Source organism: Panicum virgatum, unplaced genomic scaffold (genome assembly GCF_016808335.1).
Source record: "Panicum virgatum strain AP13 unplaced genomic scaffold, P.virgatum_v5 scaffold_183, whole genome shotgun sequence".
Lineage (NCBI taxonomy): Eukaryota > Viridiplantae > Streptophyta > Magnoliopsida > Poales > Poaceae > Panicum > Panicum virgatum.
The window spans coordinates 504,804-528,048 of record NW_024376262.1 but is presented as its reverse complement, the minus strand read 5'-3'; the positions used below and the strand labels follow the sequence as shown (position 1 = coordinate 528,048).

Genomic DNA, 23,245 nt, shown 5'->3' with positions numbered 1-23,245 from the left:
GTGATTTTTTAACGTGCCCGCCTCTGAGACCAAAGTGCCTTGGTTAATCAATTTTTGTAGTAGTGGTAACCACTAGGTTACATGCCATTTCACTCACATGGGATCACTTTTATCCCCGTCTAGCCCACCTTGGAGGGGCTAAAGGGCTAACGGGGGCTAAAGTTTAGCCCTCCTATTTGGTTTTCCAAGAGTTAAAATAATGCTAAAAGTGGAGAGCTAAAGTTTAGCCTTGTGAAACCAAACAAGCTGATGTATGTGTTTTATAACAATTTCAGGCATTTGAAATAACTGTATCTGAGACAAAATGACAGAGATATAGACATACCATGTGTTTCTACTGCCCAAGTTAGCATGTATTTTCCTCTAAAGAAAGAATAAACACATTAAGCATCGATGGACAGGTAAGCGGTAACTCCCATCCCGCCCCCCCCCCCCCCCCCCCCCCCCCCCAGTGTTCGTGTAGTTTTAGCTTTTGTGGTAGTGTGGGTTAGCCTTTTCAAATTGGTATCCTCTGAGGTGGTATAGTTATATTTCCTTTTTTTTTTGAGTCGGCATGTAGTCATTTCTTGAGAATAATATTCTCTTTAGTGCTCCCATTAACTTTTAACATAGCTCTCCACATGTGCTAATTAAGTTCGGCTAGTGTTGATATGTATTTCTATTCCATTACTTTTCTCCTTTGTAACACCTATCTCTCATACCAGTTTTCTCATTTCGTAGTATTTTGTTGCTTGGGTTCAGATCTTAAGTTTGAGATCGGGGTTTAGCTCCTCCTTCCAAAGGCCAAATGCTATAAGAGCAACCTGAGGTGGTTGGTCAACGTGAAATCTATCTATCTTCTGCAAGATTTTTTTGCAACTTACTTTCCAGAATTTAAGATTCGTAAAATCTATCTATCTTCCGCATTGTTTTTTGCAACTTACGTGCAGGCCATGTTGTAGTGTGTCGGGGACCTCAGTGCAACTGCTGAACCGCCGTCCGCCGGCGACAGAGAAGACGAGGAAAAAATATTGGTTCAACATTTCGAAAATATTGATTCAATATTTTTGAAATGTTGGTTTAATATTTTTCAAATGTTGGCTCAACATTTTTAAAATGTTGGTTCAACATTCTTTTTAGTAAATGGGTTTTAGTGGACTTTATAGATGAGTTACTTAACTATCTTTTTCCCAAGATATATGGGAGGTCCCGTTGGTCAATAGTGTAAAAGAAGTTCTACGTAAAACTAGGTAAAAGACAAATAAAGCCCAAACAGCAAGTGCAGATTTCTAAAAATCTCAGAGCCCACAGAGCTTGGCCCACAGACCACAGTCTATTCGCCAAAGGCCCTCATATTTTCGCAAGCCCACTATAGAGCCGCTACCAGTACTTCTCTCTGTGTCTCTTTGCAGAGCAAAAAAATCGGGGGAAAGAGAAAAATTGAGCCGCTCCAAACTCCAAAGTCTGACGACCTGAATACCCCGACCATCACCGCCGCCTCCGCTCCGCCGTTTCCCGCCCAAATCCCCACCGCCGCGGCGCCGCCCAAATGTCGGAGGAGAAGAAGAAAAAGGAGGAGGATGCCCAGCTGATTGCGCTTGCGGGCTTCCTCCACGAAACCTATTCCGACAGCATTCACAGCATCCTACTCGACGACGATCCCTCGAAGCTCCATTTGCCGCTCGTTATTGAGTGCGTCCTCCTCCCGACCCGCTCCTCCCGTCCTCCTCCTCCTCCTCCTCCTCCGAACCCTAACCCCATCTCCTCTCGCAGATTCGCGAAACTTATGGACTTCGACCCCGAGTTCGCCGGGAAACTCTACTCCTGTCCCGGCGAGTACCTTCCCTTCCTCGACAAGGCCGCTAAACGGGTCAAGGTCAGCGAACCCGCCGGGCGTACGTCCACCTCCTACTGCATGCCCATCCCCCACTCAATTCGTAAACCTCCGCCTTGCAGGATGCGATGCTCGAGGAATTGGGTGATTTGAAAGACGCGGTACGGAAGAAGAAGCCCGTGCGCGTACGCATCGACGTCTCTGGATCACCGCTAGAATTCCCTGGTGCGTACCTGTGCGGCTCCTGTGCTCGTTCGAATGCCTGTGTGGTGATTTGGTCGCGTCATTTGGCGGATCATCCCACCAGAATCGTGATTTGGTGGTGATGGAGGTGTTTTGCAGAGGCGTCCCCGAGTATTGGAAAGGTGAGGGCGAATCACATGAGGAAATTGATTACTCTGAAGGGAACTGTGATAAGATCAGGCGGAGTCAAGATGATTGAGTACGAAAGGGACTACATGTGCAGGAAGTGCCAGCACAGGTTTGTGATGCATATTTCAGAACTCGTGTAGTATGTGCACTAGTATGAGCTGGTGAAGCATCAACGTGAATTCTGTATCAGTGCAGTTCTGTTATTTCTGATGGTGGCATACTGATTAAGCTGGTTCTCCACTTAAAAAGGAGAGAGAAATACTTCCAAAAACTAAAGTAGAGTCTCATATTTCTATTAGAGCTGGCAAGATTATTTCATCTTCTATTACATTGTTGGTAACACTATCCTATTTCGGTTACTTAAACCTCTAAGCCAAAAGCGCCCTGAGCAAGTTGAGTCACTCTGCATTCTTCATTTCTTAAGCATCTCCCACAAGGGGATACAGTATGATTGTTTGAGAAGCGTGCCATCTTTAAAGCATTATGCAGGCTTAGCACTATTTGGTGAGATTCATTAAGAGTTCAAAACAGTTTGTTGATTGCCCCGAAAGTTCAGATAAACTGCCAGACGATAATTTTGTTAGTTGACATATAACGAAAAAATAATCATGACCTCATCATTTCTCCATAGAAGTATTGTTGAACATTATGACCATACATTCATACACTGGACAGACAATTTATAGTTTTCTGTACCACGAACAGTTTCACGGTTCGTCCTGAACTGGAGGCTGGGAATCGCATAAACCTTCCTGCATTGTGCCCATCAAAGGTATTTGAGTTGCTTAGTAGATTTGGTGTTGTTTTACCCTGGTTCTGCATATATTTTTCAACATTTGGTGAACACTTGCCCATGATAGATGTACTTATTTTCTTGCCTTTTACATTTTGTAATTGGCTAAACCTTTGCTTGAACTGCTGTGGAAGTTGCTACTGATAATTTTGCTGTCCATCTAGAGTTCAAGAGGCTGTGGAAGTGCTTCTTTCCAGTCCGTAGAAGGTTCTACAATTTGCCGTGATTACCAAGAAATCAAAATTCAAGAAAACGTACAACTTTTGGGTGTTGGATCTATACCCCGTTCGATGCCGGTAATTTTGATGGATGATCTTGTTGATAGCATTAAACCTGGAGGTAAGCAGCATCTTTGTGCTTTATCCACAAGATTATGTGGAACTACTAATACTAATCTTTTGCCCCACATGTCCTCTGTCGTTATCCTGCATTCCTTTTTTTAAAAAACATTTTGAAATTCCCAGTTGTATTCTGAGCTTGAAAAAGTCGAACCCTTGATATTTCTGGGAGCAGCTTGACCAGTTTACTTTATAACATTTTAATGTTGATTTCTTGTTATTTCCAAGATGAAAAGTCAAGCAAGGAATATGTTTTATTCATTTGCATGAGTTGCATGTTAATAGTCATCCATTGTTGTCTTGTTGGTTTAACTTGCTGTTCTATTATATTCAGCTGTGTTTGTTCTTTCTTCAGATGATGTTATTATTACGGGCATATTATCTGCCAAATGGTCTCATGATATTAAGGATGTGCGATGCAACCTTGATCCTATGCTGCTTGCCAATTATGTGAGGTAATTTGATATAATTTGATCATTCAGCAAGCTTCAGTTCTACTAATTTTGAATCTCTTGAGCACTAGAGCTGTAATCATCTTTTTAGCTATGCAATTAGCTAAATTTCTTGTTCTTTAAATTATTTTATTGCATAGTATGCTCGCTAAGAATCTTGGAGGGGCTTGTTCATGCACTTAGATCAATCCTGTGATACCAGCAAAGCTCTATCATGTTGATTATAGCTGAAATTTATTCTTATTTTCCTATATCTGGTCCGTATGCAGCCAAGTAAACAGAAGCCTTTGTCTACAGTCTATAAGTTGATTCATTCACTAGTTTTACTTCAGTCACTGCACTGTAGTTTTCTTTTATCATCTACTGAAGTAGTCAGATCAGAATCTGATGTCATTAGAGGTAGCCATATGTTTAGACTTAGAAGTTGGCAGCTATTTTTGTTTGTCCAATGGTTTGTGGTTTCTGGATCTTCAAGTTTGAACAATTTTAGTTACTGTCATTCATGATTCATTCTTATGTTTATGGATGACTATTTGCATGCAGGAGAACAAATGAGCTGAAATCTGATATAGACATTCCTGTGGAAACTGAAGAGGAGTTTAAGCATTTCTGGGAAGAATACAGGCTTACTCCACTAAAAGGTGCTTAAGTTCTGGTTCTTAGTGTTTTCAGGACTGGCCTAAGCACCAATGTTCTACCCTTTAAGCATATACAATGCATTGCATTTTCCAATTACTTTGTGAATTGAGAATCTTCTGGTGGAAAGCTCACTCCTATCAATGATAGCTGTAAAAATCCTGATCGGAGGACACCGAACTTGTCCACTGTGTGTAAATAGGTCACTGAACTTGAAAATGGGACCGTCCATCATGGAACTTATTAAGTGGATCACCCTAGGGCCTAGGTCACATGGAGGCCACATTTAATGCAACCTTGGTAATGGGTTCACATTAAAGTGGTGGGACAATAGTTTATGATCTCTGCATTGAACCCCCTGCATTCTGATCAAGTTATAACTATCAGACATTAGGGCTTTTACGACTAGGGCGTTGCGAGAGCTTTGGTGATTGGTGACTCACCCAAGGAACACTGGGACGAGTGTGTGCCTGTGTAGATTAATTCTGGAGACACCATGAAACTGATTTGGTTCAGGAGCGCGCCCACATGGAGGTGACAGTGTGCCATCATGGATCGTTGCATGGCTTGGGTGGACCCCGCTGGTGTATGCTGGCTGTAGGTTGCAAATCCTGTGGGTTTTGAGTTCTGCTGTCCGAACTAACTATAGATGGTTTGTGAACATAGAATAAGAACAGAAGACCATCACACAGTTCCTGCTGGCGTGCAAATGGGAGAGGAGATTGATTTCTCTTGGCATTAAGATTGATTTCTTTATCCAACCAGTGTTCAGTCATAGGTTTTAGTCAATGTACAAGCACAGTGTCATCTACTCATCTTCATGCACTGCACCAGGTAGCATCCTGACAAGGACCAGGTGGCTGCACAATATGAACTGGGTGGGCAAAGGGGCTTTAGCCCGGCTGGTAGATGTCCAAGATGGGAACCTCCAGGTCGGGAGTTCGACTCCCGCTTTGCACAAAAAAATCCCCTCGTCTGTTCCCATTTCCAAAGCATAGTTTGGGGTCCGGCCTAACTCACAAGGCGACGGGCCACTATGTATGGGTGGGGATAGGGGTTCGGGGGTTTTCTTGACCTGTGTGAGAAGGTCTTCTTGTAGGAGGAATATAATTGGTGTAATGGATGGATGATTGTATTAGCTTGAGCCTCATGGGCGGATTATATAGGAGTACATTGCTTAGGGGGCAAGAAGCCTCCCTTAGAGATAAGGCAAGTCGGGATACACAATCCTAATCTACCATATCTGGAGATATCCCAATATACAATAACATCCCCCCGCAGTCACAGCGGGAGCGGCGCAGACGGTGAGACTGGAGAAGGAGAAGAAGCCGAAGGTTGAAAGCCAACGAGCTGCCCGCAGTCGTAGCGGCCGATGTGTCGCGGATGCTGAGGCTGGAGATTGCTCAAGTAAGGAGGTAGCCCTTTGTGCCTGATGTCGAGGTAGCCGAGCTGGAGGGTGAATAGCCATGGTCGAGGATGCCATACGTAGGGTAGCCGTGGTCAACGTAGTTGTCGAGGTAGCCGATGCAGAGGGTAGCCGCACGGAAGCGCCGTAGACGAAGACGGTGATGCGTCGAGGACGAAGCGAGGATGACGCCGTCAAACCGCCAAGGCCGAGGCGAGTACTGGGTTTGCCAGACCCAGTAGCGCGTCGGGGACGAAGGCACGCGCCGGTGTTGCCAATACCGGACGTACAAGGAAGAGAGCACAACCAAGTCGCAGAATGTAGGGGACTAGCAGAGGAGGTCTCGACGACAGTTGCGGTGCAGGGCGGCGAGGGAGAAGAAGCCGAAGCAGCCTGCGGTTGTCGGAGTAGACGAAGTAGGCAAAGTAGAGACGATGGTGGTGGCGACGAGGTCGTGCTGGACGAAGCGTAGAGATAGAGCATCCAAGCACTAGTCCAAAGGCCAGCTAGCTTGGCATAGTGGTCGCGGCGGCGGCGGTCGTAGAAGACGACGAAGAACTCGAACAGCTTGACGAAGACCATGCGCGGCGCGCAGCGACATGTAGTCGACGACGAGGTCGTGGACGTGGTCGGCGGCGGCGAGGATGCAATGGCGAAGGGGACCACGGGTGGTGCCGCAGCTGCCCGAAGAGGCGAAGTAGGGGCAGCCCTCCATACTCGGGGAAGCGGTGCGCAGTACGAGGACGGACGTCACGGGAGCCAGGTGGATCGCGCACGTCGGTTGATCAGGCCAAGTATGCGCGAGACGAGAGGATGATGGGCGAAGCTTGCGGAGGTGTCCCGATCGGTGGAGGCGACGACGAGCCGGCGGAGAACGACGCGCGCGACGAAGAGGCGAGGTGGGCGGTGCAGACGGGCGTCCCCTAGGGCACCTGTCCATGTCGCCAAGCCGCATGTCGAAGATGAGGCCGGTGAAGTCGTGCCGGCGTCGAAGTAGAGGCACAAGGTCGACGGGCGATGGACGACTCAATCTCGATCAGTGATCGAGTAAACCAAAAAAGATACAGCAGCAGCATCTCGTGTAGGAATCCTTGGGTGCGCGGAGTAGAAGTCCCGTTAGCCCTTATCTCTCCTCTTCAACACGTGCACGCAAGTGTGAGAGGGAGACAGAGGGCCGGTGGGAGGAGGAGCGGTGAGCCCAGGCCGGGGCGGACCGGATCCCGCCGGGGAGGTGGTGGAGGGCGTGCCCCCCGGCGGAGATCGACATCTCCGGGGGGGGGGGGGGGGGCGCTAGCGGATCGTCGCGGGGGCGCGCTGGATGCGCGTTGTTACGACCAGGAGCGCCGGCGGTGCAAGAGAAGGGGCGCAGGCGGCGCGAGCAGCGCAAAACTAGGGTTTGAGGCCTAGGGTTGGAACCTAAACTCGTGATACCATATAGGAGGAATAGAATTGGTGTAATGGATGGATGATTGTATTAGCTTGAGCCTCATGGGCGGATTATATAGGAGTACATTGCTTAGAGGACAAGAAGCCTCCCTTAGAGATAAGGCAAGTCGGGATACACAATCCTAATCTACCATATCTGGAGATATCCCAATATACTCTAACACTTCTTAATACAATGCCGTGGGGGCGGTCTTTCCCCGTGCAGGTCAAGTTTTTTATATGAACTGGGTGGAGCACTGTCACAAGATGTGCAGCGCGACATCACATTCTCTTGTGTGTATAGTGTCCATGTTAGCATGTAATAGATGGGTTGGCACATCGGTGATCTGAGAGGCTTAGACAACCCATTAGAAAGTTCAGTGATGAATTAATCCAATTCCAAAGAACGGTGACCTGTTTGCACATCAAGTTTGGTGACTGCTAATGAGATTTACTCTTTCGTTGCACTCCTTTTTGTGAGGCTGTTATCTTAGGCTGGGGATAAATATTGTAGTTTAGGGGTTGGAGCGATTGACAGATGAAAGGGAAGGGACTTTAGGAGTGAGATGGGACTGTACATTGGGGCAATTAGAAAATTTGGGTGCGAAAAGACTAATCACTCTTTCCTTAATGATAACAGTTAGAACGCCCCACCTAGCCAACCCGACCATAAAACCCAGGTGTTATAGTGGGAGGGGTGGGGGCTTTTATCCTCAGTCCAATATTCCCCCTACTGCGTTCGAGCCGGGCGAGCCGCGGGGCTGTGCCACCTGTCCGGTCTCAGCACTTCGGTCTCAGCGAACGCAGCCAGGGAAATCGCGCAGCGGAAATGCGTGGCCGGGAGGGATCGAACCCAGGACCTCGGCTCTGGTACCAAGTTAGAGCGCCCCACCTAGCCAACCCGACCATAAAACCCAGGTGTTATAGTGGGAGGGGTGGGGACTTTTATCCATAGTCAATCATTCCCCCTACGGCGTGCGAGCCCGGCGTAGCCCGCAGCAGGTCTCGGCACACGAGAGGCGCAGGGGAAATCGCGCAGCGGAAATGCGTGGCCGGGTGGGTTCGAACCCGAGACCTCGGCTCTGGTACCATGTTAGCGCGCCCCACCTAGCCCACCCGACCATAAAACCCAGGTTATAGTGGGAGGGGTGGGGGCTTTTATCCTCAGTCCAACATTTCCCCTACTGCGTGCGAGCCGGGCGAGCCGCGGGGCTGTGCCACCTGTCCGGTCTCAGCACTTCGGTCTCAGCGAACGCAGCCAGGGAAATCGCGCAGCGGAAATGCGTGGCCGGGAGGGATCGAACCCAGAACCTCGGCTCTGATACCAAGTTAGAACGCCCCACCTAACCAACCTGACCATAAAACCCAGGTGTTATAGTGGGAGGGGATAACAGCCAGCCAGGTACACCTTATTTCATTGATGGGTTTGTCTCTGAAGAAAATATCTCTAAACCAATATGCCTATTTTCTTTACCTAATGTGTAATATGTATGTTGCTGCTGCAGCAGCAGCCAAGTGAAATTCAGTTAACATGGCTGCTGCAAGCCTGCAACAGTGCCTCAACTGTAATGTTAGGTCAACATTACTGCTGCATTAACAGCTTCTCTTCATTCGCCTTTCAAGTTTCAAGACATGTGATCAGCCATGCTTGAGTTGTGTAGTGGTGACCATTGTTCCTACCCTTAGTAGCCCCACGTTGCTGAGATGGCAATGGCATGTGGGTCACACGTGATCAGCTGCACCCCTGCAGTGGGGCAGCAAACTACCAGTGCAGCCCAGTCCTGAGGATGATATTGATGGCACACGATATCTTATTCCTTTTCTGTTGTATACAGGAAGAAACTTTATCTTGGAAGGCATCTGTCCTCAAATTTTTGGGCTATTCACAGTGAAGCTTGCAGGTATGCAACTCTGAGCTTTATAGTTTTACTAACTATTAACTATAACTAGTAAAGTAGCTGTACAATTGTGCAGCTAACCTTGATATATGCTCTCAGGACTTAAAATGCACGCATTAAAGCAGTAGCGAGTGTTATAACTTATAAGGCAATCGATTAGCCAACTTTTTTTTTTTTGCTTCCTATAGGATTCACTTTACTCATTTCATTCATATATAGTTCTGTATGACTTATAAAAGTAATTTAGCATCAAGTCAAGCTGAGCCTGCCGAGTTGTAACTAGACAACATGAATTGCATTACATAATGGTTATCCAACAGAACACTGAAAAGCTTGTACCTAAAACCTTCATAAACTCATAATTCATTTTTTCAGTTCATCCAGTCTGTTGCTTTATGTGTATCATGTTTTCAACCTCATGTAAATTGCCAATGCTTAAAACATCACAGCGGATTGCATGATGGTGCTCGATTTTCAATATTCCTAATTACCTGGTTGAATTTATATCAAATGGCTGAGAAACCCCAAAAAACTTGTTTCCTATATTAAAGTTGAGTCCAAAGAAGGATGAGAGAGCCATATCATATTCAATGCTTGGTAGCATATGATATTTATTTCATGCTCCAAAGTATTTCATTAATTTAGATTATAAATCTCAGCATAAGCTTATAGGGAATTCTTGTTTCGAGTCTAGAATTTTTTTCTCTAAACACTCACTAGCTTATTTATTTTTGAACTTGTTATATGTCAAATTAAGTTATCAAAACATCACAATGTTTCATGATTCAAGTTGCTCTTACATTAATTGGTGGAGTGCAGCATGTTGATGCTTCTGGAACAAAGGTTCGTGGAGAACCCCATATGCTTCTTGTTGGTGATCCAGGTACAGTATTCATGACATGTATAGACAAGTAGCAATTTCTCCCTGCCTCCCTAAAAAAAGGAGCAATATTCTCCATGGGATGATGCATGGATGAGCTTCTTTTGAGAGAAGAGGCCAGGAGGTCTAGTGCAAAAAACAGAATAGAGTATCCATGAAGGCGCCTAGAGACTATTGTACGGACATGACCATGGGTGTCGGAATCTAATTTGGACTCTGGCCCCTTCAGCCATAATATTTTGTGGTTGCCCTATGTCATTTCGAAATCGACTAGGGTGTCGATGGTCTGACTCAGAAAAACAAAGGACTAAGGTTCCTTGTAGCAATGCAAAAGAGGCATCGGAAGAAAAGAAATTTAACTGCCAGTTGCAATGTGTTCGAGAAAAAATAACTGCCAGTTAAAACAAATAAGCACTGTCAGTGTCATGTTTAGGTCTGTATGTGGGTGGATGGAGAGGGTATTCATGAGAGGTTTCTGGATTTTGTCAGCAGGGCTGGGGAGCCATAGCCTGCTACTGCACCAGTGAGATGGGGGTAGAGAGGGAACATAAGATTTAGACCAAAGACACATGGTCCTGCTTATATTGAAAGCAAAAGAAGTTCTGCTGGGGTTGCCAGCTTACAGATCAGGGCTCAAGCCATGAGGCAGCACAGATTACACCACAACTTCAAAGCTAAGATCACTAAACCTTCCTCTCACAGAGCAACAAAAAATAGAAAGACACCAGCACCCTCCCTTTTTACCCACCAAGCTCAAAAAGCAAATCTACAGCTAAACATAGATTGTTAGATTAGATGAAACAGCAGCTCTGTATATGACGATCGCCTGGGTCAGATATGTAGGAGGGAAGAGATGCGTATAATGTCGTGGATGTATTGCATTGAGGCCTCGGCCGGTATATACGATAGTACATGACTTGGGGGGTAAGGCATCCCTCGGGATACATATGGCAGGATATGATATGAATATCTAAACTACCAAATATACTCTAATACTCCATACTCTAATAATGCCGTGCATAGGATAGCCATGGTCGACGTAGAGCTGTCGAGGTTGTCGAAGACGAGGTATCGGCACATGAAAGCCGCGGGTGCACGAGGAGGCACCATGGTGGTGGCGTAATGGAGAAGACGCCGGAGACGAAGACGGCGACACATCGAGGCAGTCATAGAGGGTGCGATGCCGAAGTCGATGCAGTCAGGCCATCGGGAGACACATGCTCGGGTTTGCCAGGCTCGGGAATGCGTCGGGGACGATGGGCATGCACCGGTGTTGTCAATACCGGATGTGCAAGGGAGGAAGCACAATCAGACGCCGTCGCCGGTGGGACCAGCAGAGAAGGCCTCCATGACGGTCGTAGGCGCAGAAGAACGGCGGGGTAGAAGATGCCGATGCCTGCTGTTGCTTGGAGTAGGGTGATGGCGACGCTTGGAGAAGACCACGAGTGGCACCGCTGCTACCCGACGAGGTGATGCAGTGGCAGCCCTCCTTACTCGGTGAAGGGGTGCGCTCGATGAGGACGGGCGTCACGGGAGCCGGGTGGATCACGCACGGCGGCTGATCAGACCGAGTAGCGTGAGGCGAGACGATGGTGGTCGACGTCGGTGAAGGCGTCCCGATCGGTGGAGGTGACGACGAGCCGACGAAGGTCGACGTGCGGATGAGGCAGGATGTAGGCGGCGGCGCAAAGAACGCCCCCTAGGGTGTCGGCCATCTCTCCATGCCGAAGGTCGGAGAGAAAGAAGAGGCTGGTGAAGTTGACGCTGACGTCGAAGTAGAGGCGCGAGGTCGACGGGCGGCGGGCGACGCAATCTCGATCAGTGATCGAGCAAAAGAAAAGACGATGCAACAGCAGGTCGTGTAGTATCCTGGGTGCGCGTAGCACAGAACCGTCCCCCCTTATCCTCTTCCCTATCTGCCCACCACGGTGGAACACACCACATCGCGAGAGGGGGGGGGGAGAAAGGAATAGAAGACCGGGGGGGGGGGTCTGGTGGATGACGGTGTGGAGGACGGACAGCTCCTGAGGGCGGGTGGCGCGGTTCCCGGCCGGCGGCGGCAGGGGATCCGGTGGAGCAGGTCCCGGCTGGCTGCGGCGGAGCCGCACCGGGTGGCGCGAGTCCCTGCGCCGGTAACGGAGGAATCCGCCGGGTCGGGCGGCGCATGTCCCCTCCGCCACCGGCACGGGTCCAGGCGGCGACGGGGGACGAACCCGCTGGATCAGGTGACGCGACCGGCGGTGGAGGTCCCCGTGCAGCGACGACGGGGCGACGAAGGGGACGGGACGGAGCGGAGGTGCCGCCAGGGGAGCTCGTCGACGACGGGGAAGACACCATGTGGGGGCCCTGCTGCCACCACGGCAGCACGGGGTAGGCGCAAGCGCCGTATGAGACCGCGGCTGCCACCACGGCAGCGTGGATCAGGGTCGTCAGCGATGGCTTCCATGGAGGGTCAGGGACGACCTCCCCGGGGGCGCGCTAGGAGGCCGTGGAGGGGACGCCCTGGATGGGTGCCGTGGGAGATAGCCGGCGGCACGCAGGATGCAGGGGCGCGACGAGAGGCAGCAGAAGGTTTAGGTCAGGATCTTGTAACCCTAATCTTGTGATACCATGTAGGAGGGAAGAGATGCGTATAATGTTGTGGATGTATTGCATTGAGGCCTCGGCCGGTATATATGAGAGTACATGACTTGGGGGCAAGGCTCCCCGGGATACATATGGCAGTCTACGATACGTATATCTGCAACTACCAAATATACTCTAATAAGATCTTCCACCACTCCAGGTTCAACTTCTGCAGCATCTCTTCCGTTCTTGTTTGCTCCTCCTTCGACGCCATCTTGCACCAAAGCTCGAGGAAACCGATTGTTTTGTAAGCCAGAGTTCTGGGGTTAGTAATCCAAATATTTGAGAACACCCAATCATTTCTGGTATGCCATAACGCCCAACACAATCCAGCTAGCAAGTAAATCAATGTTGAGATCCCCCTTTCCCCTGGAAGCCTGATCATTTGAGTTGTGAAGTCGTTGAGACTCGAAGGAATGTAATTCCACCCCAAGCTATCTCTCACCCAGCACCACACAAAAGAAGCTAGGGGGCATCTGAAAAACAATTGATCCGCATTCTGGGGCTCATTTCAGAGTTTGCATTCCTTGGGCCATCTGCAATTCCTTTTTCTCAGTTGATCAGCCATCTGCAATTTATCGTGCCATAGCATCCACAGAAAAATCTGAATCTTCAAAGGAAGTTTTGTCTTCCACATCCACCATCCTCTGATCCACACACCCAGGATTGATGATAAATTGAAGGAAAATAAGATAGTAGATTGATTTATTGCTTAATTCAAGAGGCGTGCTGGTTGCCAATTATATAGGCAGACCTTGACCCTAACTATTCCTGAAAACAGAGTGAAAAAATTATTTAGGGAAGGAAAGGCAAAATTGCAACTATACTATGTTCCATTGAATTTCAGGTACTGGTAAATCCCAGTTTTTGAAGTTTGCTGCTAAATTGAGCAACCGCTCTGTGATTACAACGGGTCTTGGAAGCACCAGTGCTGGGTTAACTGTCACAGCTGTCAAGGATGGAGGTACTATGTCTGAGATAGCATTATTCTTTGTATTTTAGTTTTTTTGTTTTATCTGAATCTAATAATGATTTTATTTTGGGGGTGTTGCTCTAATGTCAGGAGAGTGGATGCTTGAGGCTGGTGCTCTTGTTCTGGCTGACGGTGGTTTATGCTGCATTGATGAATTTGACAGGTTAACAATCAACAATAGATTTTTTATTTAATACCATTGGCTAGTGCCATCATAGTGCTCTTTGATTATCTGAAATTCAACACATTCTAATTCCTAAACAATGTTAGACATCATCTGACAGTGCAAAAAAATTATTAATAATACTTGCCTCTGCAGCTTTGATATCCAATAACAGTGCTATGTACAAGGTGCATACACATGCCTAGTATAGATGTCCAATAACCATGGTTTTTTTTGTACATACATGTTTGATATGTATACATATGCATTCAACAAGTAAACACCACCCTCTTTAATGGAGTAAACTCTGCCAAGATTTGAGCCCCCTTTACCATATGCCCCTTGGTGGCGCTCTGGTGGCCCTGCACCAGGGCTGGGTCTGATGAGTACAACAACAACAACATAGACTTTTGTCCCAAGCAAGTTGGGGTAGGCTAGAGATGAAACCCAAAACAAACAAAGGTCACGGTTCAGGCACGTTGATAGCTAGTCTCCAAGCGCTCCTTTCCGAAGCTACCTCTTTAGAGATATTCCACTCCTTAAGGTCTCTCTTAACTGACTCGTCCCAAGTCAATTTAGGTCTACCTCTACCTCTCTTTACATTATCGATCCGCTTTAGAAACCCACCACGCACTGGCGCCTCAGGAGGTCTCCATTGGAGATGTCCAAACCATCTCAACCGATGTTGGGTAAGTTTCTCCTCAATTGGTGCCACCCCGACCCATACTTTTTATAAGCCGTGACATGTTACGTAACACTTTTGGATTCTTGCTAAAATTAATGCAAAGATAGTTTCATAATCTAATTATCATGGAGGTCTATGACACCTTAATCTGACATTCTTCTCAATAGCATGCGAGAGCATGACAGAACAACAATACATGAAGCCATGGAGCAACAGACAATAAGTATTGCAAAGGTATTGTTTCTTTGAAAGTTTGCCAGTTTCTGTACCGTTCGCAATACTAGTTTGCACTTTTGACTCAGCGTTATTGCTTCTGTCTTCCAGGCTGGACTAGTTACAACACTGAGTACAAGGACTACTGTATTTGGTGCCACTAATCCAAAAGGGAAATACGACCCTGATCAAAGTAGTGCTTTTACACATCAAGCAATTATATAGCTTAGTTTACATAAGTTGAACATTGTCAGAAATCAGCACTATGTTGCAGGCATATTTACTTCTCGATTCCACTATGATAGTATTATAGACTTATAGGGTTATTGGACAATTATATTACAAGGCTAGTTAATTTCTTAAGATTTATCTGGAGGACTTCCATAACCTGTAAATTGGCCCCAACCCTTTTCGATCTGCTTAAAAATACTAGTTTAGCAAGGATTAAAAAACAATGCTTAAAAAGGCCCTTGCTAAGTTCTTAGATAGTTGTTTCAATAAAGTTTTTTTTTAAAAAAAATTGAAAGATACTACGGTCTCGTAAAATACTTTGATTTTGGAAAGGTAAGAGGTGTTCGGATCATTCCTCGACCTAGGAATGTCGATCCCCGTCCCAGGATTGCGGGGTCATTTTCGTTCCTGCCTTATAGAAACCTCTGGCGAGGACCGTACCCCGTACCTTGACCCGGGAACTTTGTGACTATGGTTCGGATGCAATGAATTCTATAGTTTTGAAGACCATGGTATTGCTAAAACTGTCATTTTTTGGAGTTCTAGGCCTTGTTTGAACACTAAGCTCTTTTGGGAGTTTTAGAAAAATACTACAGTTCTGCAAAATATGCTTTAGATGCAAAATTTAAGAACCATAGTATTTCCAAGGCAGTCCTTTCGAAGTTAAAGAGCTTCTTTTTCTAAACCACAGTTTTCCACGCATCTGGCCTCTGAAACTAGAGTGATAGCATATTACCATGTTTGTTTTTCAAAACTACAACATCCAAACGGGTCGTTAGTAACTGCACCCGGGATATCTTTTTCTAAACCATGGTTTTGCACATCTCTGGTCTCCGAAACTACAGTTTCTTGAAATATGTTCTTGTCAATTCTGATCACTGTATCTTTCCTTTCCCCTTTCAGGCTTATCTGTGAATACAACACTTTCAGGACCATTGTTGAGTAGATTTGATATAGTTCTTGTTCTCTTGGATACGCAAAATACTGCTTGGGATAAAATAGTTTCAGCGCATATATTGAAGGAGGTAAGTTTGCTTGTTATTATGTTGAACTGGACCTACTCTACTGTCTGCATCTTGAATGTTCTTAATCTATAGGCATGCAAATAATCCAGTGGATTGACAATCAACACGAAAAATTTCTATTAAGAGGTGAATTTTTTAAAAAGTGCAGAATTTTGATGAAAAGAAAGACAAGGCAAATGCTTCTGATGCAAAATGGATGCTCCCCAAGTTGAGAAGGTGGAGACCCTTTTCATGTCTTGTTTACCTCCCATGATGATAAGGCTGAGCTTAGAGGCTGGTGCACAGCAATACAAATAAATTTATTTTGTTATGTTTTATTTTAATATCCTTACCTCATTTGTATTTAGTTGAATGTCTGAATGTGCTGTTCAGTGCTGAAATTTTCATTGCCAATACTATACAATGATACCTTAGTAAATCAAAATTCCAGGTACATCAATTATGTAAAGCGGTTTAAACCGGTGCTGACAAAGGAGGCAGAAAGAGTTATCTCGAGCTATTATCAGCTTCAGAGAAAATCAGGAACACATAATGCAGGTTAGCCAAACAAATATTAATTCCTAAACTTAAGAGTTTCCCGCCTCTTCAAAAATTGGCTTCTGTTGCAGCAAGAACAACGGTACGCATGCTTGAAAGTTTGATAAGGCTTGCACAAGGCATGTCATGTTATCTCCTGGGATTCTTTTCCTCCTATTGACAATTGCTATCTTACCCTGTCCTTACAGTTTATTTTATCTGCTGTAGCACATGCTAGGCTAATGTTCAGCAATGAGGTTAAACAACTTGATGCCATTGCTGCCATACTGTGCATTGAATCCTCCACGACAACATCTCCAATAGTGGACATTGTTGGAGATGCTCTGCACTCAAATTTTACAGATAACCCTGACAAAGAATGTATCCTAACATGTGATTTTGTAGCCTACTTATTTGGATTCGAGTCATTTCATCAGTAAAAACTTCAAACTGAATTCTCTTTGCTGTTTTTTTGTTATATTTTTATATCTACAAAAAATACTAGTCTATTTCTTCGGCATGCCTGTAGAAGCATTGAAGCAAAGGGTATACATTAGAGGCGTCTATTCTCCCCCGGTAATTGTTAATTTTGCTGCAGAATGTATGTCCTGCAGATAACTGGATCCTTGCCACTTGAGATGCTTCCATCATGAATACAGCTGGATTCATTAAATCATCGACCAGCTTTCCTGTGTCTTTGTTTTTCTTGACATGTTGTAGATAAAACACAGGAGAAGGAGATCCTTAAGAAGCTTGGACTAATTGAAGATTCCCCATAATTCAATACAAATCATCAGCTGCTGCATCTTGTGCTATTCTGCACAATGAATCAGTGGTATGCTTGCAGCTCTCTTGCATGTTCGAGGAAAAAAAAAACAGTGATATGCTAAGGTGAACTTGCTGCTTATCTGTACTGGCAGTTTAGCATGCCATTTAAAATTGCTACTCCTTCTGTTCCAAATTATAAGTTGTTTTGACTTCTTTGAGTATATATTTTTGCTATGTATCTAGACATAGGGTACATCTAGGTGCATAGAAAAATGACCTATCTGGTAAAGTCAGAACCACATATAATTTGTAACAGAGGGAGTAAGATAATTAGATTGACAATCAGCATTCCTTAAATGGACTACTAAATTAAGTATTGCAAATACATGATTCCATAAGAATGATGTCAGTAATGAATTCATGTTTACAACTTTATGTCGTGCAGTGGGTCATCTATCCTCGAAGCTTGTGGATCATCTGTAAGACTTGGAAAAACTGCTTCCAAAATTCTAGAAAGGCCATGATGTTCTTGCCAAATTGATGCTTCACCATTTACTGGTTTATATGTGACTTTGAGATTCAATTACCTGCTATTCGGTTTATGCCGGGTTGACTTCATATACAGGGTCTTGGTTGGATGAGGTCTACCTTTGCAGTTCATGGTGTATATACATATGGGCTTTGTAACACGTAACATTTTTCATTTTGCAGTTCATGGTTGGATGGGCTTTATAATATTTGCAGTTCATGGTGCACATACCTCGTATAAAATTTTGCAATCTATATCAGATAGGCTTTGTAACCTGTACCGCCACTCAGGATTTTATCTTATGACATCTATGATCTATCTGTTCAAATTGAAATAAGTTTAACTCGCTGAATGAGTTTGTCCTCCTTTGTCTATCGTCGTGTGGTTGTTTGGTGAGACAATTGACGATGCGGAGAAGACGCTTGGATCTGGAATTTCAATGATGCGGAGCAAACAGCAGTTGGAAGTATGGCGGTCGCCAGTCAGTCTGTGTATGCGGGTTTCGGTTGGCATGGTAGCGGTGACGGCAGATTGGAGCAGTGTCTGTATTGCTTGACTGCCGGTGCAAGCTCCGCCCCCGGGGTGCCACGCTCGAGGAGGCCACGGCGACGTCCGCAAGGAGCTTCATGCTGCAGACAGCAGTGGCTGGCGACGCCGCAGATGAAGCTACAATTGGAGATCGATGCAGCTCTAACACGGAATTTGGAGCACTACTTTTCCGTAGAAAATGTAATAGAAGTGAAACATATTGATAAAAAAGGCATGAAAAGAATATGATAACAAGAGCATAATATCCAAGTATCCATCAACTATCTGCCACCAGCGCCGCGTAGCAAAAGCACTAGTTGCCTGGATCAAAAGAAACCTCTCAGGTCCTCAACCAATACGTGAATCGATGGCGTGCATCCTATTTAATATGAAAATAAAACGAGAATAAAACAAGCAAGCAGTGCCTCCGCCCTGGCAGTGGGCCCTAGAACGCGCCGAGGTGCACGGCCACGAGCCCGGCCAGGCCCACGCCGGCCCACGCGGCGGCGCTGAGCCCGGCGGCGCCGGAGGTGGACTTCTTGGCCGGCGGCGAGAGGACCGTGACCGGGGTCTTGGCCGTGGCGCCGCCGGAGCTCGAGGGCGACTTGGGGGTCGTGGTCGTGGCGGGAGTGGCGTCCGGGGTGGTGTCCGCGGCGTCCGGCGCCGGCGCCGGAACGGGGGCGGGCGACGTCTTGGCCGCGGCGACGTCCACCACGAGCTTCATGCCGCTGCTGCAGTGGCCCGCGACGCCGCAGATGAAGTAGTGCTTGCCGGCCGTCTTGAGGGTCACGGTGGTGGAGCCGGCGCTGTCGCTGCGGAGCGCGTTGCTGGAGGAGCAGGCGGCGTAGTCCGCCGCGCTCACCTCGTCCACCGTGTGCGCGCCGCCGGCGTACGTGAACTCTGAGAGGAAACAAACAGATCACATCAGCTGCCTTGCACGTACATTATTTATTTGTTTGGTATAAATAAAATGGACAGAGATTAGAGAGTGAGAACAACAATTCGATAAGTAAAAGCAAGCAGTTCAGGTTACATGGCACGTACGGAGAGTGTCGCCGACTTTGAACTTCTTGCCGCTGGCCCAGGTGGCGTAATCGCCGGTGGTCGTCCAGCCGGAGGTGTCGCCGACGGTGTACTTGGTCGCCGCCGCCGCCGCGACGCAGCCCACGAGGAGCAGGGCGGCCAAGGCCAGCGACGCGCCACCGGACGCCATTGCCGTCGTTCGATCGAGCAAATAATTAAAGAGGAGCGAAACGAGCAAGCAGCTAGGAGATCAATGCGAGGCAGGAGATCGAAATCGAAGCGAGATGCAGAGCCGATCGCAAGCCACGGGCCCTTTTATACCCATGGCACTGACAGTACGTCGGAGCAGCTGGGAGCCTGGGAGTTGGTGGGGTGGCTTTCGTTGGCGTTGGTTGGGAGCAGGAACAAGTAGTAGAAAGCTCTAACGACGACCTCCTCCGATGCACAGACAGACGTCGTTGGACTCGAGATGATGACTTAGAAACGACTCTACTCCGTGACCAGTTTACCTGTCGATCGATCGAGTGCCCTTTTGGAAAATGAATTCTCCATGGTCGTTGGTAAAGCTTCCCTGCCGCCATTTTCAGTTGCCACATCTTTCTCATGGCGAACACGCGTCAGGGCGTTGTTGTTGTTCGTTCTCGCGACGGCCGGGGAAGAAAGACGAGGACATCAATGTAACTGCTGGAGTGCTGCTGGTGTCTTGGCACTGTCACCAGACTGGCCATCTTTGCGCTGTGGTTGGCCATGAGAGGCTTTCATTGGTCACTAACAGTATCTAACTAGCTCCAAAGGGTCCAAGGTCATTTGAGGCCAGATGTTTCTTTATAGAATTGCATTGGACAACTAGCACTTTAGCAGGAGTGCAGGCCAATAATCCTTGTACCTAGGGGGTTTGGGATCAAAGATTATCTGTGATCTTACTAGCTCTTCGTACTACTATTTGGTGAATGGCAGCTTGGACGAGGGCTCATCATTTGCTTGGGTTAACGGCAGCCAGCTACTCTATGGACAATGATGACCCCTCCCACTCCCAGAGAATGTGGTGAGAGGTTGCAGCAAAGTCTTTGGGGGCTCATTAATCTCACCGGCTAATCCAGCAGGAACAAGGTGTGTACTTGAGGCCGTGCAGCATGCAGGCTTGGAATTAAGTTTGCTGGTAAGCTACGTGCAAAAGATTGATCGGTTAATTGGACGGTGATCCGAAAGGCAATGAGACCAACATTTTCGGTGCTTCTGGGTGGGGGTGGTTCTTATCCAAGAGGATCAGACATCAGAGAGGAGCAAGCATTGGAGAACAAGCTAAGGTACCTAGCTGTAGATGTCGATCTTCGATCCGGTTGGTCAGTCACCTAACATGAATGAGACGAGGAAGGTACGTTGCTCTAGGTTTGGTACGAGGAGTAGATCAGTTGCGTTTGTTGCTAGGTTACTTTCCTTTGTCAAAGTAGCATATGTGCTGCTACGGTAGTAGACTCTCATTCAGATTCAGCGATTATGAAGATGGAATTCTGCCAAGGAATTCCTTCCAAATATTGGGCCCAAATTCAGAAGCCCATTGCTTGGGCTCGGCTGCTATATGAGCCCGCTGTGTTTGTACGCTCGGAAGCTACACTAGTGGTCTCAAGGGGTTACACACAATAGACAGCTTTGCTAACAGAGAAACAGGGCGAGAAGCTTGACTAATTTTTACTATTGCAACGCCATGAGCTTGAGACATCATAGGTTAAAACAAACGGGCCCACAACATCGCGTGAAGATACTGTTCAACATCACTAAATTATATTAGCTTGTTGAATATGGGTCGAATATTTGTACGAGTTTGGTTACGATAGAATTGAGTTTTATTTAGCAGTAGAGGGTAGAGTTCGTGTCAAACTCTGTAATCCAGACCTTCTCATAAATCGCCGTGGAGTGCAACCGATGTTGTAACCATGGCGACATAGTGATAAGCTCGCAGGAGGGAGGCGGCACATTGCTGCCAGGATCCTAAATCGGCCTGTGTTGCGGTATTGGGGAGGAGCGTCCGTAGCCATGCCCCGGAGATGTAGGCTTTGGCCGAACCTCGTCAACAAAGATCGTGCCTCCGGTTTCGTCTATGATCACGTAAGTTCGTCTCGGTAGATTCAATCGTTGTTCTGCTGCGTGGAAATTAGCGGGTGGCTCATCGCCGCGGAGGGCTAATTTCTAACATAGCTGAAACACTAGATAGGTACTACGTGCAGAATCAAAGAAACGAAGACATGAAATTAGTTTTCCAACTGCAAATAAGCACAATATATTTCCTTAATTTGCAGGATATATGGGGCGTTCTTCTGCGGTGCCCATGCCGGCGACGACGATGTCATGCACGGCGGCCGCGACGTTGCCGGCCGACGAGAGCGGCCACCCGTCCCCGATCTGCACAGCACAACGATCGATCGGTGCCATATCTGTTCTTGTCGAGAAGGCCATGTAATCATTCTTCTAACGAGACCATGTAATGCGCGCGTACCTTTAGAGTGAAGGTGTACAGGACCATCTGGTCGGCCGTGGTGCTGGCGTTGAGGTGCAGCGCGGCGAGGCCGTGGCGCTGCATCCCGAGCAGCAGCCGGAGCAGCATCCGCCGCCGCCGCGGGGCGAGCACCTTCACGGTCGCGTGGCCCTCCGACACGGCGGCCTCGACGTCCGCCGCCGCCACGCCCGCCGGCCGCGTCGTGGGGCGACCCTCGCCGCCGCCGCCGCTGGCGTCGTCGTCGGCGTCGTTGGCCGCGGCGGCGGCGGCAGCGGTGGTGGAGTACTGAGGGAACGTGAAGAACCCGGGGAAACACTCGGAGCCGTGGCCGGCGGCGGCGGCGTGGCGGCGTCTCTGAGCCTGCAGCGATTGCAGGTGGTGCTCCAGCTCCTTGACGAAGTCGATGGCGCCTCCAACGATGGACGCCTGGTCACCCTGCCAGAAAGTGCTGATCAGCCATTGCCGTTCTCACAAAAAAAAATCATTTTTTTGTGTGATCGTGACAGCAGCATATCCTCGTATGGACGAACAGTGTGTTTCACGGTGTCCAGGATGATTTAACGTCTGCACAGTGGAAGCAGGCAAGCGGTGTACCCGTCGCGCGTAGGAGGGCGGCATGAGGGAGCGCAGCGCGGTGAGGTACTCGTTCATCTGCCGCCGGCGGTTGCGCTCCACGGCGATGTGGTTCTGCCGGTGGCTCTCGGCCTCCACCGGGCTCCTCCGCGCCGCCTTGGCGACGGTCCCTCTCCGGCGCCGCGGCCTTCTCCTGGTGACCGCGGGCTGGTACACCGGCCGCCGCGCGGACGACGTCGCCAACGTCGTCGACGGCACGGGGCCAACCCAGCTGCTAGTCGCCGCCCCGCCGCCGCCGCCGGCCCAGGCGCCGCCATGCGGCGGCGGCGTCACCACGGGCGGCAGCTCTCCGTCTTCCTGCACCACCACGCCCCTCTCGATGATCCCCTCGAACTCTCCGGCCGAGGCGGCGACGCCGTAGCCGCTAAGGACGCAACTCGTGCCGCACGACCTGCAGCACGGGACGCGGGGGTGATCTAGCTCTGGTGGGAGCACCACAGCTTCGAGCAGCGCCATGCTCCTCTCTCTAGCCGCTACACTTCTAGAGCAATGCAAGTCTGCTTAGCTGATCTGCGTGTTGTTCAGCTTCTCGGCATGGCGTCGTCGAGGCAAGCCGGTCGGCTATAAATTAAAGAATAAGGGCTATGGTCATGTGGGGGCGCAGAGGAGACTGGGGTTTCCAAAACAAGGCTTGGTTCCCGGGCAGAGCTGAAAGCTGCATCTGCACAATCATATTACTGTTCCCGACTTGCAGTGTGTGGGAGGCACGTAAAATCGAAATGTCGTTGTTTCTTGTCAATCGGTGATCCAAAGAGACAAAAAAAAAGCCCTACAGTAATATGGTGCTAGCTAGCAGTAATAATCTAGCTTCTGTTTGTAGTCCTCGT

The 23,245-nt window shown here is 48.1% G+C and overlaps 3 protein-coding genes across 8 annotated transcripts; 1 reads left to right on the top strand and 2 right to left on the bottom strand.

Annotated features, from left to right (window-relative positions):
- The first annotated feature begins 1,384 nt into the window (after positions 1-1,384).
- On the top strand, positions 1,385-18,060 carry LOC120693857 (probable DNA helicase MCM9). Of its 6 annotated transcripts, none has more exons than XM_039977071.1 (22): positions 1,386-1,671; positions 1,753-1,855; positions 1,936-2,038; positions 2,156-2,294; positions 2,891-2,957; positions 3,143-3,317; positions 3,672-3,771; positions 4,312-4,409; positions 9,070-9,135; positions 9,923-10,015; positions 12,798-12,902; positions 13,485-13,601; positions 13,701-13,773; positions 14,626-14,692; positions 14,783-14,864; positions 15,806-15,927; positions 16,076-16,143; positions 16,358-16,464; positions 16,536-16,583; positions 16,672-16,824; positions 17,164-17,278; positions 17,657-18,060. In XM_039977071.1, the coding sequence occupies exons 1-21, from the start codon at positions 1,529-1,531 to the stop codon at positions 17,220-17,222; spliced, it is 2,088 nt and encodes a 695-aa protein (XP_039833005.1). In that variant the 5' UTR covers positions 1,386-1,528; the 3' UTR covers positions 17,223-17,278; positions 17,657-18,060. The 6 variants fall into 6 exon arrangements, with proteins under 6 accessions (XP_039833007.1, XP_039833011.1, XP_039833005.1 ...); XM_039977072.1 differs by having other exon boundaries at positions 17,164-17,334; XM_039977073.1 differs by lacking the exon at positions 16,536-16,583 and having other exon boundaries at positions 1,385-1,671.
- A 394-nt stretch (positions 18,061-18,454) lies between these two features.
- Positions 18,455-19,627, bottom strand: LOC120693859 (blue copper protein-like). The gene is made up of 2 exons (XM_039977078.1): positions 19,313-19,627; positions 18,455-19,168 (listed from the first exon to the last, which is right to left on the bottom strand). Exons 1-2 carry the CDS (start codon positions 19,479-19,481, stop codon positions 18,714-18,716), a joined length of 624 nt encoding a protein of 207 aa, XP_039833012.1. The 5' UTR covers positions 19,482-19,627; the 3' UTR covers positions 18,455-18,713.
- A 2,063-nt stretch (positions 19,628-21,690) lies between these two features.
- Positions 21,691-22,938, bottom strand: LOC120693864 (transcription factor bHLH96-like). Its single transcript, XM_039977081.1, has 2 exons — positions 22,380-22,938; positions 21,691-22,220 (listed from the first exon to the last, which is right to left on the bottom strand). The coding sequence occupies exons 1-2, from the start codon at positions 22,872-22,874 to the stop codon at positions 21,750-21,752; spliced, it is 966 nt and encodes a 321-aa protein (XP_039833015.1). The 5' UTR covers positions 22,875-22,938; the 3' UTR covers positions 21,691-21,749.
- Positions 22,939-23,245: the final 307 nt, after the last annotated feature.